The following is a 17,433-nucleotide window of genomic DNA, read 5'->3' as shown; positions in this document are numbered from 1 at the left end:
GCTGGTGGGGTGGATGCCTGGCCTGAGCCACTGGGGCCTCAGCCGCAACCTCATCAAGGACATCGCAGCCCTGAGCACCCTGGGGAGGCCTTGGCAGCGAGGCAGGCAGGCAGGGCCCTGGGTCCAGGCGGGCTGGGTCCTAAGGGCGCCCGGAGCGCCCCCCTGCCTCTCCGGGAGCAGCTGAAGGGCCTGGAGCCGGGAACCGTTCAGCTGCACTATGGAGAGCCGGTGTCTGAGCCGCTGCCCCAGCTCCTCGACCTGGCTGGCCTCGACACCAGGGACCCTGCGCTGCCTGACACAGAGCCTGACACCACGCGCTGGGGGCTGAAGATTCCGAGGAGAACCACGTGAGGGGGGCAAAGAGAAGATGGGAGGGCAGCCTGGGGACTCCGCCCAGAGGGGGACTAGTGTCTTGCTGCCTGCAGGTACTGAGAAGGAAGAGGTGACAGAGCACAACTGTGATGAGGACTCAGAAAATGGGGAGGAGGCTGCAAGGAGTGGAGCATGGTGGGGATGGGGACAGGGACCTGGGCTTTGGGTTCCTGCTCACAGGAGGAAGAGGAAGAGGAGAACGAGGAGGGAGATGGTGAGTACGGCCCTGAGAGGAAGTGGGGAGGCTCAAGACGTGGCCTTGTGGCCTTCTAAGAGAACAGGATCTTCATCCAGAGAGCTGTGGGGAGCCACCGAAGGGGACGAGGCAGGAGAGTGGCACAATCAGAAGAGAGCCCTGTTTCCAGGGGTGTTCAGAGTCGGGGGAAGGGCGGGGGGGCTGCTTCAGGTATCCCAGGATGAGAAGAGGATTGAGGCCTGGGCCAGGGGACCATGGAGCTGGAAGGGAGCAAGATGCAGGAGTGAAACCAGCCCCTGTGGGGTGGCTGCCAACAACACATGGGACTTCCATACCCAGGAGGCCTGGCACGCTGGGTTCTGGGGACAGGAGGGCTGCGACAGCAGGGTGGCACCAGATTTGGAAGCCTGGCCCTGGCCTGACTTCCCAGGAAGGAGGAAAGAGGAGGACGGAGATGGGGGAGAAGGGGGGAGGGAGGGGACCCAGGCTCTCCAGGGCAGTCCTTGACCCTCCCTCCCCAGAGCTGGGGCAGCCAGAGAAGAGGGACGAGGATGGAGTCATGCGAGCCCCAGCCTGCCGGAGTGCCCACCCTGTCCCTTGAGTCAGCACTGGCCCCAGGATCTGGGGCTCCAGCAGGGCCAGGCTCCCAGCCTGTCTTCCCAACTCCTGGGACTTAAGTAAAACTGGCAATTTCCATCCCCTCCGGTTTCGGGAAGCGGTGGGACAGGACAGCAGGCAGAGGCCAACCCATCTACAGCTGGAGACCTGGGTCCCTGTTGGAGGTGTCAGGGCAGGTGGGACACAGGTGGGCGGGGAGGGGGGAGGCCTGCCCCCTCCCAAGATGGGAGTGCCCTAGGACGGCTAGACTGGCCCGCTGTGCTTCAGGGGGACAAGGGACCCAGACACAGCACAAGCTGGCTCATGACGCCTCTTTTATTGTCCCCCCCACCCCGTCCACCTCAGTCTCCCCCCAAATTACAAAAGTATCCACTCCTCAAGGCCCACCCCCAACGCGGCGGGGTTCAGAGCGGCGAGAAAACCGGACAGTCCCCCTCTGACAGCAGCGGCGACACTTTGGGTGCCAGCGGGGCCGGGTCTGGGTGGGGCAGAGGAGGGGGCGCCTGAGCCTCGGCCCCGCCGCTCGCCTCGGGGCCCCCGCCCTCCCCACCCGCGCGCTCCCGGGCCTTACCCGGCGGCGCGGCGGGGCGCGGCGGCCCGGGCGCGGGGCCCGCGGGGGCGACGGGGCGGTGGTCCTCCAGGTGCAGCGTCATGGCGGGCCGCGACGCCGTGGAGAAAGCGCACTGCATGCACGAGTAGCGGCCGCGCGTGTGCTCCCACACGATGCGGCTCGGGGCCGCGTGCCCTGTGGGCAGGCGGGACGCCGTCAGGCCCGGGGCCCAGGACCCGTCCACCCCCGGGGACGGTGCGCGAGGGAGAGGGCGGCCGGATCTTCCCCCGCCTCCCCATCAGCTCCGGGCGCCGGGGGTCTGGCAGGGCTGATCCGTTTCTCCCGGGCGTGTACCCCCCTGGAATGGGGGGCTCCGAACTTGACTTAGCCGCGTCCCCCACTCCCATCCCCGGAACCACCGCAGGGGGACAGACTCGGGAACCGGGCGCGAGTCACACGGAGACGCCGGCGCAGAGGAAGGCGCAGGGGCCAGTCATTTTTAAGGCAAAATCCTGTATTTTGGGGGCGGCATTTCTGGCCACCTGGGAAGGGGGCGGGCACCGCTGCCTGCCAGCATCCCTGGGCCCGGCAGGGGCGCAGCAAAGGAGTCCCCTCCACCCCTCCCTGGTGGTCACCTGCACGCACCTGAGGGCGCGTCGGAGCCGCCCTGGGGTCTTCGCGGGCTGCCGCCTGTACCTGCGGGACAAGGGCGGGTCAAGGTCAGGAGCCAGAACGCTCCAGTCCCCTCCCCCCAGGCGGCCCCGCCCCCACACTGACCTTGGCTCTTTTTCCAGACGGCGGCGCTGGAGGTGGGCGGCCCGGGCGCGGCAGCTAGGAAGGGGCGCAGGCGCGGGGGGCTGAGGCCAAAGGGCGCGGGGTTCAAGAAGGGCAGGAAGGGCCCGGCGGGGGCAGGGGCGGGGGTCGTGAAGGGCTCGAGCAGCGGGAACTGCAGGCCCGGTGCCGACGCGGGGTCGGACTCCGGGGGGCGCTCGGGCGCCGGCGGCTCCTTGTCGAGGGCTGGGGGCGGCGGCGGGGCTGGGCTCTGCGCATGCTCGGCGCAAACATGCAGGTGCTTGAAGAGCGAGCGGTGCGTGCGGAAGCGCAGCAGGCAGTTCTCACACCTGGGGGCGGGCACAGGGCTGGGTCTCCCGGGGGTCGGGGAGCCTAGGCCCAAATCACAGATTCCCCACCTGGGGGGAGGAGCTGGCCCTAAACGCCCCCCTCCTGTGACCGCGACCCTTCCGGACCCCTCCGGGTCAGAGCCCTGGGAAAACGAGGAAGGAAGTCTCCATTTTGACTTGGGCGGTCAATTTTCTTCTTGGGAGGTCGAGAGGGGCTGGGCAGAGCCACACCACGTAAGCCCCGCCCCCGAGCCCCTGGGACTCGTTTCAGTAACCAGTTTCTCTTCCAGGCAGGTGAGGACCGGGCTTGCCCGAGGCCACACCCGCCCCCAGACCCAACCCCCTTGACTGGGAAGGGAGAAAGGCCTGGAGCCCGGGGAGTGGGGCTATCACACCAGCGGCGGGCGAAGCTGCCCGGGGCCTGGTCACCGAGCACCAGGGGAGGTCGCGGGTGGTCAGGGTCTCACTTGAAGTAGCGATTGGGCTTGTAGTGCAGCTTGCCGTGTGCCACCAGTTCCTGCATGCTGGGGAAGGTCTCGGTGCAACTCAGGGCGGAACATCGGAAGAGCTTGCCTGGCAGGGCAGGGGCGAAGGACAGAGGAGTGGAGCGGGGTGGCCAACGCCCGCCTGGAGGCTCTGCCTGCCTCCCCACCACCTACCCTGGCCCTACCTTCCAGGGACTGTGTGGGTGGGCAATGGGTCCGCAGATGTTGTGCCAGGTCGCGAACGCTGGGGAAACTGAGGCAGCAGCCAGGGCTGGAGCAGGGAATCTGCTTCCCTGCAGGATGCACAGAGCAGGGGTCACCCGTCCCTTCCCCACGCGCGCTGTCCAGGGCTCTGCTCCCGCTGCCAACAGACTGAGGTGCCAGAGGGCAGGAGGTGAGCTGAGCTGGCCTGGCTTAACACTGTAGCCACGGCCTGGCGTACACAGTGCTCGGTGAACAGTGACTGGCATCCCTCTAAATGGGCCCCAAGTTTGGAGATCCTCTGCACTCTGTTCCAGGGCCTGTGACCCCCCAGAAGGCCCCATCACAGGTCACCTGGAGGCGGGCGTCGCCTGGGAGGCCGCAGGTCCTCACTGGTCCCGGAGACTATGCTGGTCGGGCCAAGGCTGGGTCCAGGGCCAGGCTGGCCACTGTCTGGGGCTGGGGAGGCACCCTGCTGGGTCCCTCCAGGTGCTCCCCGGTCCCACATCGGGGGTGTGGCTGCCCGCTCAGGGCCAGGCTCCTCCCCCATGGAAGAGGGGATGGCTGCAGCAGCCACAACTGGGGACAGCACCTCCTTGTCGGTCTCACTGGAGCCGGGCTCTGCAGTGGCCGGCATGTCCGCGCTGGGCCCCGAGGGTTCCTCCTCCTGGCGGAAGGAAGAGGCAGGGAGAACCCCTCTGGGCCCGGGGTCTGCCTGGGCCAGCCAGGGGCACCCCTCCCACCCCGCCAAGACCACTGGGCATTCTTGAAACAGCAAATGCCCCTGAGATGTCATCCTAAGGAGGCACCATCAAGGGAGGGCAGGGGGTGAGGGTCGACTGAGCTCCCGCCTCCTGCATCCCCATCTTCAGGAAGGAGCTGGGAGGTGTCCCAAATGCAGAAAGGGGTATCTGTCAGAAATCGCCCATAAAAGACAAGCATCCTCTCCTCCCAACTTGGGAAGGAGGGAGGCCGACTAAGCGGCAGGGGCGTGGCCTAGAGGGAGTGGGCGGGACCAAGGCTATGAAGGCGGGGTTCCGAGCAGGGCGCGGCCAGGAAGATACAGGAGGGGCCCGAAGTGGCCGAGCGGATTGTTCGAGGCCTGAGAGATAAAGACCCACCGGGATCGAGGTGGCAGAACTCGGAGGTGCTGGGGGCCCGGATGTACAAGGCCCGGGGGCGGAGCCTGAGCCCTGTGGGCGTGGCCCAGTCGAGGCCAGGCCCGGAAGTAGGGGGTAAGGCCGAGTGACAGCGAGCCGCGGGAGAGTGCCCGGATGTGGGGGCGGGGTCCGCCGGAGGGTGTGTGCGCGACAGGGCCTCTCCCCGCCAGTCCCCGCTGGTTCGCCGCGCCCGCGCCCCTGGCGCTGCGCTCACCATCCTCGGCCCGGCTCGGCCTCTTGTTCCCGCGGCTCCGGCGGCTCGGGCTGAGGCTGCAGCGACTCCCTGGGCGGCCGCGGGCTCACGCTCACGTCGGCGCCATTTTCCGCCTCCCAGCTCTCGCGAGAGCGGGGGCGGGGCCTGCGCCCTGAGGTCCGCAAGGGGGCGGGGCCTGAGATCCGGGGTCCTCCTGGACCGCGGTGCAGGCGCGAGGGCGGCCTTGGGAGTCGAGGGCAATGATGGAGCGCATCTTTAACAGAGCCTGGGCGCTGAGACCGGGGTTTACATCTTGTCGCGCCTCTGTGTTCTCATCTGCAAAATGGGCATCTTCATCCCCTCCCGTCCCGTCCCTTCACCAGCCCTCGAAAGGGGGTAACAGCGGTTCTCCTTTTTTGAAGAGGTCGTGTTGATTGGGCCCCTCTTCGGAGAGGTGTCAAAATCGTCAGTGCACTTAGTTCTGAAGTTGAGATGAGTCCGCTGTGGTGGCCCAGGGCGGGAAGCAAGCTGCCTGTCCTCTACACCTGTTTATAAACGGGCGTAGCCTAAGGATGGAGAGCCCTGGGTGTCTCAGTGGGGAATGAGTCACCTATCCAACCTACGTTCCGGGCGCTGCGAACGCAAAGAACAGGACGAACATCCTTGCCCTCAGGGGCCGCTCACGTTTTTAAATGGGGAAACACTGAGTCAACAAGTGAACAAAACCATCTTAGGTTATATTGAGTGCTACCAAAAAAACAAACCCGGAAGGATATGGCAGTGATGGGTCACGGAAGCCTTTCTTTGGGGTGGCTTCTGAGCTGCTGCCTGAGAGTCAGGAAGGATGAGACAACGGAAGGTCAGGAGGTCAGAGCACTCCGGGATGTGGGGATAGCTCGTGCAAATGTCCTGAGGTGGGGAGGGACAAGCTTGTCTTTTTTAAGGACCAGTGAAGAGATCCACGCACTCCTGGAGCAGAGTGGAGGTGCGGTGTGGAGGTCAGAAAGTGAACATGGTCCAGGGTAGGTCATGCAGGGCCTTGTGAACCATGGAGAGAGAGCAGTGTGGTTTCTATTCCTGCCACTGGTGAATTTTCAGCAGGGGAGGTACACCATCTGATCGCTGGCTGTCATTTGGAAGATGGCCTTCTGGGGGGTCGGTAAAGTGGATCTTTGATCTCAGTTTTCTATAATACATTATTTAACCATTCAAGAGGTGTTTGTTGAGCTCTAGGCAAGTGTAGACTTTAGGTGCAAGGTATTTCCATCTGTGTACATAAGATGTACTCACACACGTTCACATGCAGGGAATACTGTTAGAAAGAGACACTAAAAAATTGGAGAGGGGAGCCGGGATTTTCGAGTGTGGGAGAGATGGATTTTTTTTGTAAAAGAGTCAACAGGATGTGGGGCTGCCAAGTGGGCAGGCCCAAGGTGACTCAGGTTTGCAGTGTGAAGATGCTGTGACCTAGATTTTCGACGCTGTTAGAATGTGTCAAACCCATTCCCTTCTTCACCCCCAGCACCCCACCCAAACCTCACCCATCTGTCCTGCCTGGAAGGCCCTACTTCTTGCAAATGGGATGCCTGCCAAGGCAGTGGGGCCACGGGGCTGTAGCCCAAAGCGCCAGGAGTCGGGGGCAGACTGCATGGTAAATTTGGAGGCAGAGAAGGGAGACGAAGCCCTGATTCCCCTTAAGCCCCAGGAAATGCCCAGCTGATGAGGTTGGTGGCTCATGGCCGTCCTCCTCAAGTCTGTCCTCACATCGGAGTCTTGCAGAGAGATGCACACAGTGGCGGGTGGGCAGTAGAATGGAGAAACTTAGAGGGGGAGGGCAGGGAGGACATTCAAGGGACTATGTTAAATGCTTTTGTAAAATGATGGACTAATAAAGCGCTGCTGAGACCCACTTGCCACCTTGGGGTTTTTTCCCAGCCACACTCAGCTTCCCCAGACAGGTGTGGAAGAGAGAAGGTGCGGATGCTCCAGAAGGCTCTGCTGGCCGATCTGTCTTTGACACCTCATCTCCCAGCCTCCTGTTGGGTGGGTGTCATCTGCCTGGAGTTCTCCTATCCTAGCTTAGGTCATTCTGTGTGGTGTTCGCCACCAAGAGCCACCGACACCACCCTTTCCATCCTTCCTGGTCCCTCCAGCAACTCCCACTCCCTCTGTATCTCCCCACCCCAGGCCGGACACCCCCAATCTGGCTTTGTCTCTCCCAGCCTGGCTGCTCATTGAGGGGCTCCCAGTGGGTTCCAGCTGCACCCGCAGGACTTCTGAAGGGCTCAGACCCAGCACTGGTTTGGAGACAGCTGGGAAGACCAGGATCCAGCCTCATCCCCTCACCTGTGACAATAAGTGCAGACAGCCAGGGCCCTCGAATGTTGGAACCAATCCTGACCCCAGGTGCGGGAGGGCTAAGAAGGCACAGACACGGGGTGGGGGGGGGGGTGGTAGGAGCCAGGGATGGCCCAGGGGAGCTTACGGGGGGGCCATGCCTCCTTCCTCAGGGTCCAGTTGGGTCCCCGATGGTTTTGGGAGCTGTAGGTTCAAAGCAGACAGGACCCACTGGACCATTTTCTGCAGGAAAGCTGGCATGCAGCTTCCAGAAGCTCGACAAACTCGAGCTTTGAGAAGGGGGGGCAGGGGCATATATGAGTTCAAGCCTGGCTCTGTGGGATCTTGGGTAAGTGGCTCAACCTCTCTGAGCCTCCATTTTTCCACCTGTAAAATGGGGCATTGGTTGCGCCCACCTCACAGGGTGGTGAGGAGGTCGTCCTTGTTGCTGCCACTCAGTAAGTGAATTCCGTTTCCACCTGGCAAACGTTTATTGCCCCAGTGATGAGGGAAGGAGGGAAGTCACGCTTGTCAAGGCCCCCCCGACTGGGCCCTGCACTTCGCCAACGTGACTCGACTCATTTCGTTCTCACAAGGCAGCTGGGAGGTAGGTTCCGCTGTCAGCTCCGTGTGACACAGGAGGAAACGGGGACTTGACTAGCAGGTGTGACATGGGGGAGGCCAGGGCCCGGGGGTGGCTGCAATGGTGACCCCCCAGACCCAGGGCCTGGGCTGAGCTGGGCTGGGCTGGGCTGGAGGCCACAGGACTCGACCTTGTGGCCAAGGCAGCCAAGGAAAGCGAGACCCCCGCTGGCAGGGCCTGGCCCCCCCGTCGGGCAGGCGGGCGAGCAGACTCCGGGGGACCCCCGGCTCAGATCTTCTCCACGTAGTTTCCTGGGAAGAGGCCCTCCTGACCGTGTAGCCGGCCTTTCCACCAGCCCGAGGAATCTGGGGGAGAGAAGGGAGCATGAGGCAGCGCCCAGCCCACCCGGGAGAAAGCCTCATGCTGGCTCAGTGTCTGTCTTATTCGTCTCCACCGGCCTGGCAGAAGGCAGAGGCAGAAAAGAGAGTTGTCAACAGATAGAAGGAAGGGATGGAGGGACGGACACATGGTTTTTCTGGCCACTGGCTCACACGCCGTCACTTTCTAGACCATTCTCTTGTGCTCTTCCCTCCTCATCTCCTCTTGCAGGCCCCTCCCAACAATCCCCATGGTGGACCCAGGAATGACCCCTATGGGGCTCCCCCATCCCCCTGCAGAGGGAGCTGTTGAGTCCCAGGCCCCTCTGGGGGCAGCCCAGGGGACTAAGGTACGAGGTGGCCTATTTCTTACTCACAAGGGGTCACAAGGGGCTCTGCTGTTAACCCTGTTTGACAAGTGAGCAGTATGAGGCTGGGGTACTGGATGTGATGCTATGAGGCCAGGCTCCCAGGGTGGCTTAGACTCAAGGCTTCCATAGGGCACAGGAGAGGGTCTCTCCAGCTGGCTGGGTGGGAGCTGGTTGCCTCTGTTCTCCTCGGGAAAGGTGTGCAGTCCTGGGGGGCTGCCTGGCCGTGTTGGGGTTCTGGCTCCTCCCACCTCTCCCCTGCGTGCACACACCTTCCATGAGGATCTCGATGACCTCATTCACGTTGAAGCTCAGCTCGTCCACGTCTTGGCCCACGTACTGGTACAGCGCCCGGCACCTCGGGACGTGTGTCCGTGGCTGGGGCTTGGGCCGGCCCACCCCGGGCACAGGGCGCTGCCCCACACTACGCTTCCTCTGCATGCTGTGGGGACAGGGCACTTGTCACAGCCCCACACAGTCCCGCCTCCACCCACCTCCTGGGGCCGCCCTCCCACCCCACCTACCCAGCCATGCCCTGGTCAGGCACATTGAGGAATTCTGTGTTGTGCTCTGAGGGGGGCCGCGCCCTGGGGCGTCTGCTGGCCCCCAGGGCTGAGGACGGAGGGCCCCGAGGAGGCCGCTGGGAGCCCCCTCCAGATGTGATCTCCAGGGGCAAGGGGCCCCCTCTGGCAGAGGGGGGCACCCCGTTGCGGTCTGGGCCTGCAGTAGGAGAAAGGATGGGGGCATTTACCAGGGTGAAGCTAGGAGGATTTGGGGAGGACTTAGCTCCAAGTTCTCACTCTGAGGGAGGAGGCAGCCACACTCTCAACCCAGGATGGTAAAAGACTGGGCCAGTGGAGGGGACCTAGGGGTTAGGATGGACTAATGGAAAGTTCTGCAGGGGTAAGATTTTCCCCCAGCCCCTTCTGTAGAGGGCTTTTGTGGGTGGGTCTTGGAGGATGAATAGGAGCTCGAGTGGAGTGGGAATTTGGGAGAGAGGCAGAGCAAACAGCCCAAGCAGAGGCCTGGAGGTAAGAACAAATTGGGTAAATTGACAAAATAAGATGGAGTTTGCATGACAAGAGTGTAAGATGGGAGAAAAGGTCAGTGGTTAGCTGAGGCCGGATTTGGAAGGGCTTTGAATACCAAACTAAGTTTAGCCTTTAATCTGTAGGAGATGGGGAGCTATGGAGAGTTCTGCACAGAGAAGGAGAGAGTGCTCAACTCTGCTTGTTAGATCCGGTTGACAGGAGGTCTGGCTCAGGAGCCCACAAGAGGCAAGCGAAGACACTTAGTGGGGGGGCACCCCCTCACCTCTGGGGGGCCTCGGGGCTGCCCGAGTAGGGGCCGGGGCCGACCTTCGAGGTCTTCCCTGGGCCATCCCTTTCCGTGTAGGCTCTGCAAGGGAGAGGGGAAAGAAGAGAGGGATTTGCGTGGTGGCCAGGCGGGACCAGGCTCTTGGCCCCGCCCGCAAGCCCCATCCACTCTGGCTCCGCCCCCAGAGCCCGCCCCCTCAAGCTCACTGGCTCGCCTCTTATTTACTGGAACACTGGCTCCGCCCAGCATTGGCCCCGCCCCTCCAGGACGCACCTGTCATTGGCTCCCTGGGCCCGCCCACTCCAGGGCTCGCCCTTATCAGCCAGCTCACGGGTTGCCTCTGGCCACGCCCCTTCCACATTTCTCGCCCATTCATTGGTCACCTCGTGGACTCGCCCCTCCATGGCCCTCACGGGCTCTAGGCCAACCCTAGCTGGCACCGCCCCCACAGCTTGATTGGCTCTCTTGCTAGCCCCGCCTTCCACAGGGCCCTCCTCTTCCGGACCGCCCCTTTGGCTCCGCCCCGGGTTCTGCGCAGACTCACTGGAGCTTTTGGGCAGTCCGTCGCCCACGCTGACCGAGAGAGCCCGGCTGCTGGCCTTGAGCACAGCCACGTCGCCGGAGCCACGGGAGAAAGTGACGCTGCGGGTGCCACCTCCGCCCCAGCCCTCCTTCTTCACCCGGAACTGTAGTCTGTGGGGAGAGGAGGAAGCCGTGGGGGCGCCCATCCCCCCACGTGGGGGGGTCCCCTCCCCACCCCATCCTTGCCAGGCCGCGCGGGCGAGGGAGGGGGGCGCTGTGCCGCGCCCAACCAGAGGATGGGGGGTGCATACGTGTCACTGAAGGTGAGGGGCAGGGGTCTCCGCGCCGCCTCCTCGAAGCGCTTGCACAGGAGGCTGATGAACTCGGTCTTGAAGATGCTCTCCAGGAAGCTGTCGGCCGCGTCTTCTTGGAGGACGAAGAAGTCGTCCTGGCGCGTGCTGGGGGAGGGGCGGGAGGAAAGGCAGGGGAGAGTGACAAGTGAGGGTGGCAGAAGGACGGACAGGTGAGATGCAACAGGGGAGGGTCAGGTACGGGGCTAGTGACCCAGGTGGGGGAAAAGGGAAGAAGCAGCAAGGAGCTGGGGAAGGGGTACTAGAGAAGGGCCGGGGAGGGCGCAGGTGCTGGTGGGAAATAAGGATCACGAGTGTGGGGGCAGGTGAAGGTGACAGGCAGGGCCAAGAGAGAGTTGCAGGTATAGCAGCGAGTAAGATGGTCAGGGTGACAGATGGGTAACAGGAGGACGGTGGAGGATGAAGGCGGCAGGTGAGGGTGACGACGGGGCAGGTGGGGCCCTCACCTGAGGGAGACTCCCCGCAGGGCCTGGATCTCCAGCTTCTTCTTCAGGACCTCACGCACCTGACCCTTCTCAGGTCCCTTCTTCACCTTCTCCCGCCCGATCACGTACAGACACTTGGGCGTCAGGATCAAGTCCCTCTTGATGGGCTGTGAGGATGGAGGACCAGAGTTGGTGTCAGGAGCCCTAGGCAGGGGCAGCCTGGCCCCAGGGGATCAACCCCAGGCAGAGGGGTGGTGCTGGCAGGCCAGGTGAGGGTGTCCCTCCACGTGAAGGTATGTGAGTGGTTACATTATATAGGAAAAAGGAGATTAAGGAAGGGTAGATTAGCTGGAAAGAGGTGTCTGGGCCAGTGAACAGGTACAGGATAGGTGAAGGCATGCCTGTGGACATGGGTGCCCAGGCCAGAGGAGAGTGTACCTGTGCACAGGTGTATTTGGGCCAGGCGAAGGTGTGTCTCATTGACAGGTTTATCTAGACTGGGTGGGGGTGTACCTAATGGACAGTGTTTTCAGGATAAGTGAGGGTGGCCCTGTGGTCAGGGCTTCTGGGTGACGTGAGTGTGTAATCGTGGGCAGATGTGTCTGGCCAGGTGAAGATGTATCTGATGGACAGGTGTGTCTAGGCTACCTAAGGGAGTATTTGATGGACAGATGTATCTGTGTTAGTTGAGTGTATACCTGTGGGCAGGTGTGTCTGGGCCAGGTGAGAGTGTACCTGTGGTGGGACAGGTGTACCCAGGCTAGGTGAATATATACCTGTGGACAGGTGTGTCTGAGCCAGGTAAGGGTGTACCTCTGCTAGGGGTGCCAGGCTGGGCCCAGGATCCCAGCCGTGCCCACCTGCTCATGCCTCACCTTGAAGCGGCGGTCGTACTTGGTGACCGAGTCGGCGAAGTCCACGCGCTCCCTCTTGCCCAGGAATTGCCGCAGCTCCGGCCGCTCCTCCAGGCCCAGGTAGTCCCCGACGAAGTTCCGGTTGATGCTGTTCCGTCTCCGCTCCTTCTTGTTCAGCAGGATGTTGGAAGCTGTGGGGACCCAGTGTGGGGGGCAGAGGTCATGGCCTGGCTCCTCCAGGTCCACCTGTCCCCACCCTCAGCCTCCCGCCTGTAACCTCTCACCTTCCTCCCGCATCTCCTCGTACTTCCGGACCGCCACGTGGCGCCGCCAGGCCTTCTGGATGGTGCGGGCAAAGCCGTCGAACTTTCGCTCTCTCATCTCCTCCAGAAGGAAGAGCTGGGCGAGAAGGAGGGGTGGTGGGTCCCGGCATCACCCCACCCATATGCTCTTACACGCATGCTCATACACTGTGGTCACTTTTTCTTCCTCCACATGACTGGACTCAGAGTTTCCTCCCAATAGGGGGCACAAGCTTCTACAATAAGTTATAACCGTAGATTGGTCCGGCTGGGTTCAAAGCTCAGCTCTGCCACTTACTAGCTGTATAGTCTTGGCAGAAATGGTCTAACATCATGGTTTCTCACACTGCTAATTAAGCTATGGCATGCCATCCATGTGAGGTGCACCTCACTTTCAGAGATGTTAGAAATATGAACCAACGCGCATCTTAGAAAACCATACTGTCAATACTGTCAGTGTGAAAATCTGATGTGTAGGCGACCATGTGATGTGGCTGGTGACCATGTGTTTATGCAGTGTACAACATGCACAGCCACACATGGCAGTCCTGGAAAGGAAGCTTTTGCTGAAAGCAAACTTTTGAGTTTCTTACGAGTCTTGGCCCAGACGGGACTTAGGGAATAAACTATTCTAGAGCAAGTCAGAGTGGAAATGCCGTGAAGGCTATCTATTCTTTTGGAATAATAACAGGTGAACACGTCAAGGAAAGGAACACACTAGATACGAAAACATTATAAATCTACAGTGATAAAAACAGTGGGGTGCTGGTCAAAGGATGGAAAGGTCAATTGAAGTAGGATGGATGGCTGGAAACATCCTAATTCAAACAGATGAGTAGTGATAAAGGGGGCAGTGTTGTCAATCAGTGAAGATGGGAAAAAGTATTGGAAATAAAATTGAGCTTCATTTAGAAAAACCCCAGGCCTCCCTGCAAAGACTAGAAGAATTCTGCAGATACTTGGTTCAAATGCATGTTAAAAAATACATCTTGGAGGGGCCGGCCCGGTGGCACAGCAGTTAAGTTCACACGTTCTGCTTTGGCGGCCCGGGGTTCACTGGTTTGGATCCTGGATGCGGACATGGCACCGCTCATCAAGCCCCACAAGGCGCCCCACATATGAAGTGGAGGAAGATGGGCACAGATGTTAGCTCAGGGCCAGTCTTCCTCAGCAAAAAAAAAGAGGAGGAATGGCAGCAGATGTTAGCTCTGGGCTAATCTTCCTCAAAAAAAAAATCTTGGAGGACTTTTAAAGCTGTGGGGATTTATAACTCTTCATAAAAAGCGGGGAGTCTTCTCACAAGGGCAAAACAAAATAAGACAAGCCAACATTGCACGGGGGCTGGCCCTGAAGCTGAGTGGTTAAGTTCACCCACTCCACTTCGGTGGCCCGGGGTTCACCAGTTGGGGTCCTGGGCGCGGACCTAGCACCGCTCATCAAGCCATGCTGTGGCAGCATCCCACATAGAGGAACTGGAAGGACCTACAACTGAAATATACAACTATGTACTGAGGCTTTGGGAAGAAAAAAAAGAGGGAGATTGGCAACAGATGTTAGCTCAGGGCCAATCTAAAACACACAGACAAAAAAACATTGCAGTTTCATAAGTTGCAGAGAATTGAGTGGGGTTTCCATATTCTTTTGTTTCTTAGGTCAATACTCTCTGGGGCGGTAGGTCTGTGTGCAAAGAGGGTCTGAGAATGCATAGAGGGTGTCTGGAGGGCACGTAAGTGCATTATGTGGTTTGCTGAGGTGACAAAGGGGAGACCAGCCAAGCAGAACTGGGGGTTCCCAGTCAATCAGAAACGCACTCCCCGTTAGCCGTCCAGGGCAGACTGGACAGGGCCCCCAACCTCATTATTTCTGCCCAGTGAAGCGGGTGCATTTTCAATTTGGGAAATTGATCTTTCTGTCTAAAGAGTTGAAAATGCTTTCCATCATGCTGCAGAGGGCGATGGGGGTGTGGTTAAGGTGGGTCAGACAGGCCCCCCCAAATCTGAGCTTATCCTCCTGTCTTGGGATGATTGGGGTTCCCTCCAAACTCACGTGCCCCCAGAACGTGTGAATGTGACCTTCTCTGGAAATAAGGTCTTTGCAGATGTCATCACGTTAAAAGGAGGTCCTAGGGCCGGCCTGGTGGCACAGCAGTTAAGTGCGCACATTCAGATTTCGAGGCCCGGGGTTCGCCGGTTCAGATCCCGGGTGCAGACATGGCACTGATTGGCACACCATGCTGTGGTAGGCGTCCCACATATAAAGTAGAGGAAGATGGGCACAGATGTGAGCTCAGGGCCAGTCTTCCTCAGGGGAAAAAAAAAGGAGATCCTACTGGATCAGCATGCGTGGGCCCTAAATCCAATGTGACTGGTGTCCTTATAAGAAGAGGGAAATTTAGACCCAGACACACAGAGACGGCCATGTGGCCACGGAGGCAGAGATTGGAGTAATGCACCTACAAACCAAGGAATGCTAAGGATTGCTGGCAACCGTCAGAAGCTGGGAGAGGCGAGGAAGAATTCTTCCCTGGAGGCTTCAGAGGGAGCGTGGCTGTGCTGACATCTTGATTTCGGATTTCTAGCCTCCAGAAATGCGAGAAAATAAGTTGATGTTGCGTTAGGGCATCCAGTGTGTGGCACTTTGTTACAGAAGCCACAGAAACTAACACACCTGGGAGGATGGGCAGTGAGGGCCAACAGGTGTGTAAAACATTCAAGGATATTTTGACTCCATATTTACAAGAAACAAAATTGAAAGCAGAATCCTCCCAACGTAGCGCGTTTTTGGTTGAGAAAGGCTCCATCTCCATTAGGGTTATTTGATTCCTTGATCCATTTTGATAGAGCACAGTCAAACTATTTCCATTGTTTCCGCTTTCATTTTACTAAGATTGTTCTCATCAGCATCAGTTTTTTTCCTGTGCCAACTTTGTCTTTTTTTTTCCTTATACAATTTTCCCACCAAGCTTTTACCTTTGTGAATTTCACATTTCCTGCCAGTTCATCTTCCCCACCTCAAAATGGGCAGACTGCAATTTTGGTCAAAATTTGATTTGACCTTGTATCTTAGTCTTAGCCAGTGCTAGCTTGATTTTGTCTATTTCTTTTCCAGTGTCAGTTTATTTTTTTGTGTGGAAGATTAGCCCTGAGCTAACATCTGCTGCCAATCCTCCTCTTTTTGCTGAGGAAGACTGGCCCTGAGCTAACATCTGTGCCCATCTTCCTCTACTTTATACGTGGGATGCCTGCCACAGTATGGCTTGCCAAGCGTTGCCATGTCTGCACCCAGGATCCAAACCGGCGAACCCCGGGCTGCCGAGAAGCGGAACGTGCGAACTTAACCGCTGCGCCACTGGGCTAGCCTCTCCCCTTTCTTTCTTATCTGTTACAAATGAACTTGTGCCAGGCGCAGCTTTAGCCAAGAACAATTTTGGTTTGTGATAAATTTCTATGAGGAACAATATCTATTTTGAATGCGATTCCAGACTTTTGGTTTCTTGGTGGAAAGCGTGTCCACAGGGAGAAGCTCTAGGAAGTTGATGCAGACAAATCTGGGGGTGAAGACTCCCAGCCTCCCAGGACAGAGGGCTATTTTTCTGGTGTGAAATCTCGGTGGTCTCCACCCCACTGTGTTACGTTTTTGGTTTGGTGAGAAAACAGTTACTTGTAAGTTGCAGTATGGTCAAGGGAAACATGCCAGCAATCTCCTGCTTATCTTCATCAGGTCCGCGAGTGCTTTAGAGCAACCCACGACTGTGCAGGTGACCTCGCTGGGCTGACCCCTGTCCCCAGCACCCCTTTTCCTGCTGCTCCAGCTTATGCCAGTCTTGGGGAACCTGGGACGGCCTGGGAGTCTGGTCAGCTAGCACAGCTCCTTGAGAGGCGTCTCCTCGTTTGTCTTCCAATCCTCACAGAGAAGCAGGTGGCCACGCAGACACTTAGGGGATTCCTTGCCCTGGACTTTTGATCTTCTCATCGTCACTTTTTTTAAAAGAACTTTCCCCTCCAGGTTTATTGAGGTGTAATTGACATAAAACATGTGTCCCTTTAAGGCACTGATTCGATACAAGTATATGTTGCAAAATGATGACCCCCCAAGTAGCTAACACCTCCATCGCATCACATAGTTACCATTTTTGTGTGTGTGTGGTGAGAACACGGAAGATCTACTCTCTTAGCAACTTTCTTCTTTTTTCTTTTTTAAAAAGATTGGCACCTGAGCTAACATCTGTTGCCAATCTTCTTTTTTTTTTCTTCTTCTTCCCCCCAAAGTCCCCCAGTACCTAGTTGTATATTCTAGTTGTGAGTCCTTCTAGTTGTGGCATGTGGGACGCCGCCTCAGCGTGGCCTAATGAGTGGTGCCATGTCCTCGCCCAGGATCCGAACCAACGAAACCTTGGGCGGCCAAAGCGAAGAGCGTGCAAACGTAACCACTTGACCACCGGGCAGCCCCAGCAACTTTCAAGTGTACGACACAGTGTTGGTAACTATAGTCACCATGCTGTATGTTAGCTCCTCAGAACTCATTTGTTAGAGTTCCTTGCTCTTCCCAGAAAGCAGAGGCCATATCAGACACTGGAGCTTCCAGCCTCGGGATGAAAAGCTAAGAGCTGATGATAGTGTGCCAGAGGGATTATTCATCGAGTTTGTCTTTAATCTATCAGGGCCTGAGACAGGTCTTGGAATAAGAAAATCGCTACTTTGACATAAGGCTCAGGCCAGGGACTCAGTGTGTTCAGGAATGAAGGAAGAAAAGGGGAAAGAGAAAATAAGGAGAAAGGAAAGAAGGGAGGAGATGAAGAAGGGAGAAAGCAGAAAGGGATAGAGGAAAGAAAGACGGAAGGAAGGAAGAAGGGACCAAAAGATGCCCTGGATAAGCTGGATGCTTTTCCCTCACAAGGGGATGTCCCACAGGTGGCCATGTGTTTCTCCACCTGCCTCCTGGCCACCAAGGACCGTCCAGCTAATTCAGGCTTCTCTGAACACTACATGCTCAGAGGGGTGGGGGAACAGGCCCAAGGTCACACAGTGGCCTGAAGAGCAGGACCCGAGCCCACACACGTGGTACAGGTGTCTGTCTGTCTC

The 17,433-nt window shown here is 58.6% G+C and overlaps 2 protein-coding genes across 3 annotated transcripts in view; both read right to left on the bottom strand.

Moving 5' to 3' along the window:
- Positions 1-1,483: 1,483 nt before the first annotated feature.
- On the bottom strand, positions 1,484-5,318 carry ZNF414 (zinc finger protein 414). 2 transcript variants are annotated; one of them, XM_046684836.1, is made up of 8 exons: positions 4,918-5,311; positions 3,898-4,210; positions 3,528-3,635; positions 3,325-3,430; positions 2,514-2,857; positions 2,382-2,432; positions 1,758-1,931; positions 1,484-1,664 (listed from the first exon to the last, which is right to left on the bottom strand). In XM_046684836.1, the coding sequence occupies exons 1-8, from the start codon at positions 4,918-4,920 to the stop codon at positions 1,591-1,593; spliced, it is 1,173 nt and encodes a 390-aa protein (XP_046540792.1). In that variant the 5' UTR covers positions 4,921-5,311; the 3' UTR covers positions 1,484-1,590. The 2 variants fall into 2 exon arrangements, with proteins under 2 accessions (XP_046540792.1, XP_046540791.1); XM_046684835.1 differs by having other exon boundaries at positions 1,484-1,931; positions 4,918-5,318.
- A 2,372-nt stretch (positions 5,319-7,690) lies between these two features.
- The window catches only part of MYO1F (myosin IF), a 32,913-nt gene continuing 23,170 nt past the window's right edge, over positions 7,691-17,433 (bottom strand). The window contains exons 22-31 of the mRNA XM_046638308.1: positions 15,836-15,899; positions 12,335-12,449; positions 12,072-12,241; positions 11,218-11,363; positions 10,712-10,858; positions 10,423-10,571; positions 9,876-9,959; positions 9,086-9,281; positions 8,834-9,003; positions 7,691-8,181 (exon numbers count right to left, since the gene is read on the bottom strand). Of these exons, the coding sequence (XP_046494264.1) occupies positions 8,105-8,181; positions 8,834-9,003; positions 9,086-9,281; positions 9,876-9,959; positions 10,423-10,571; positions 10,712-10,858; positions 11,218-11,363; positions 12,072-12,241; positions 12,335-12,449; positions 15,836-15,899 (1,318 nt within the window). The 3' untranslated portion in view covers positions 7,691-8,104. The remainder of the gene's footprint in view (positions 8,182-8,833; positions 9,004-9,085; positions 9,282-9,875; positions 9,960-10,422; positions 10,572-10,711; positions 10,859-11,217; positions 11,364-12,071; positions 12,242-12,334; positions 12,450-15,835; positions 15,900-17,433) is intronic.

This window comes from Equus quagga, chromosome 14 (assembly GCF_021613505.1).
Source record: "Equus quagga isolate Etosha38 chromosome 14, UCLA_HA_Equagga_1.0, whole genome shotgun sequence".
Lineage (NCBI taxonomy): Eukaryota > Metazoa > Chordata > Mammalia > Perissodactyla > Equidae > Equus > Equus quagga.
This window is presented reverse-complemented; position numbering and strand designations above follow the sequence as displayed.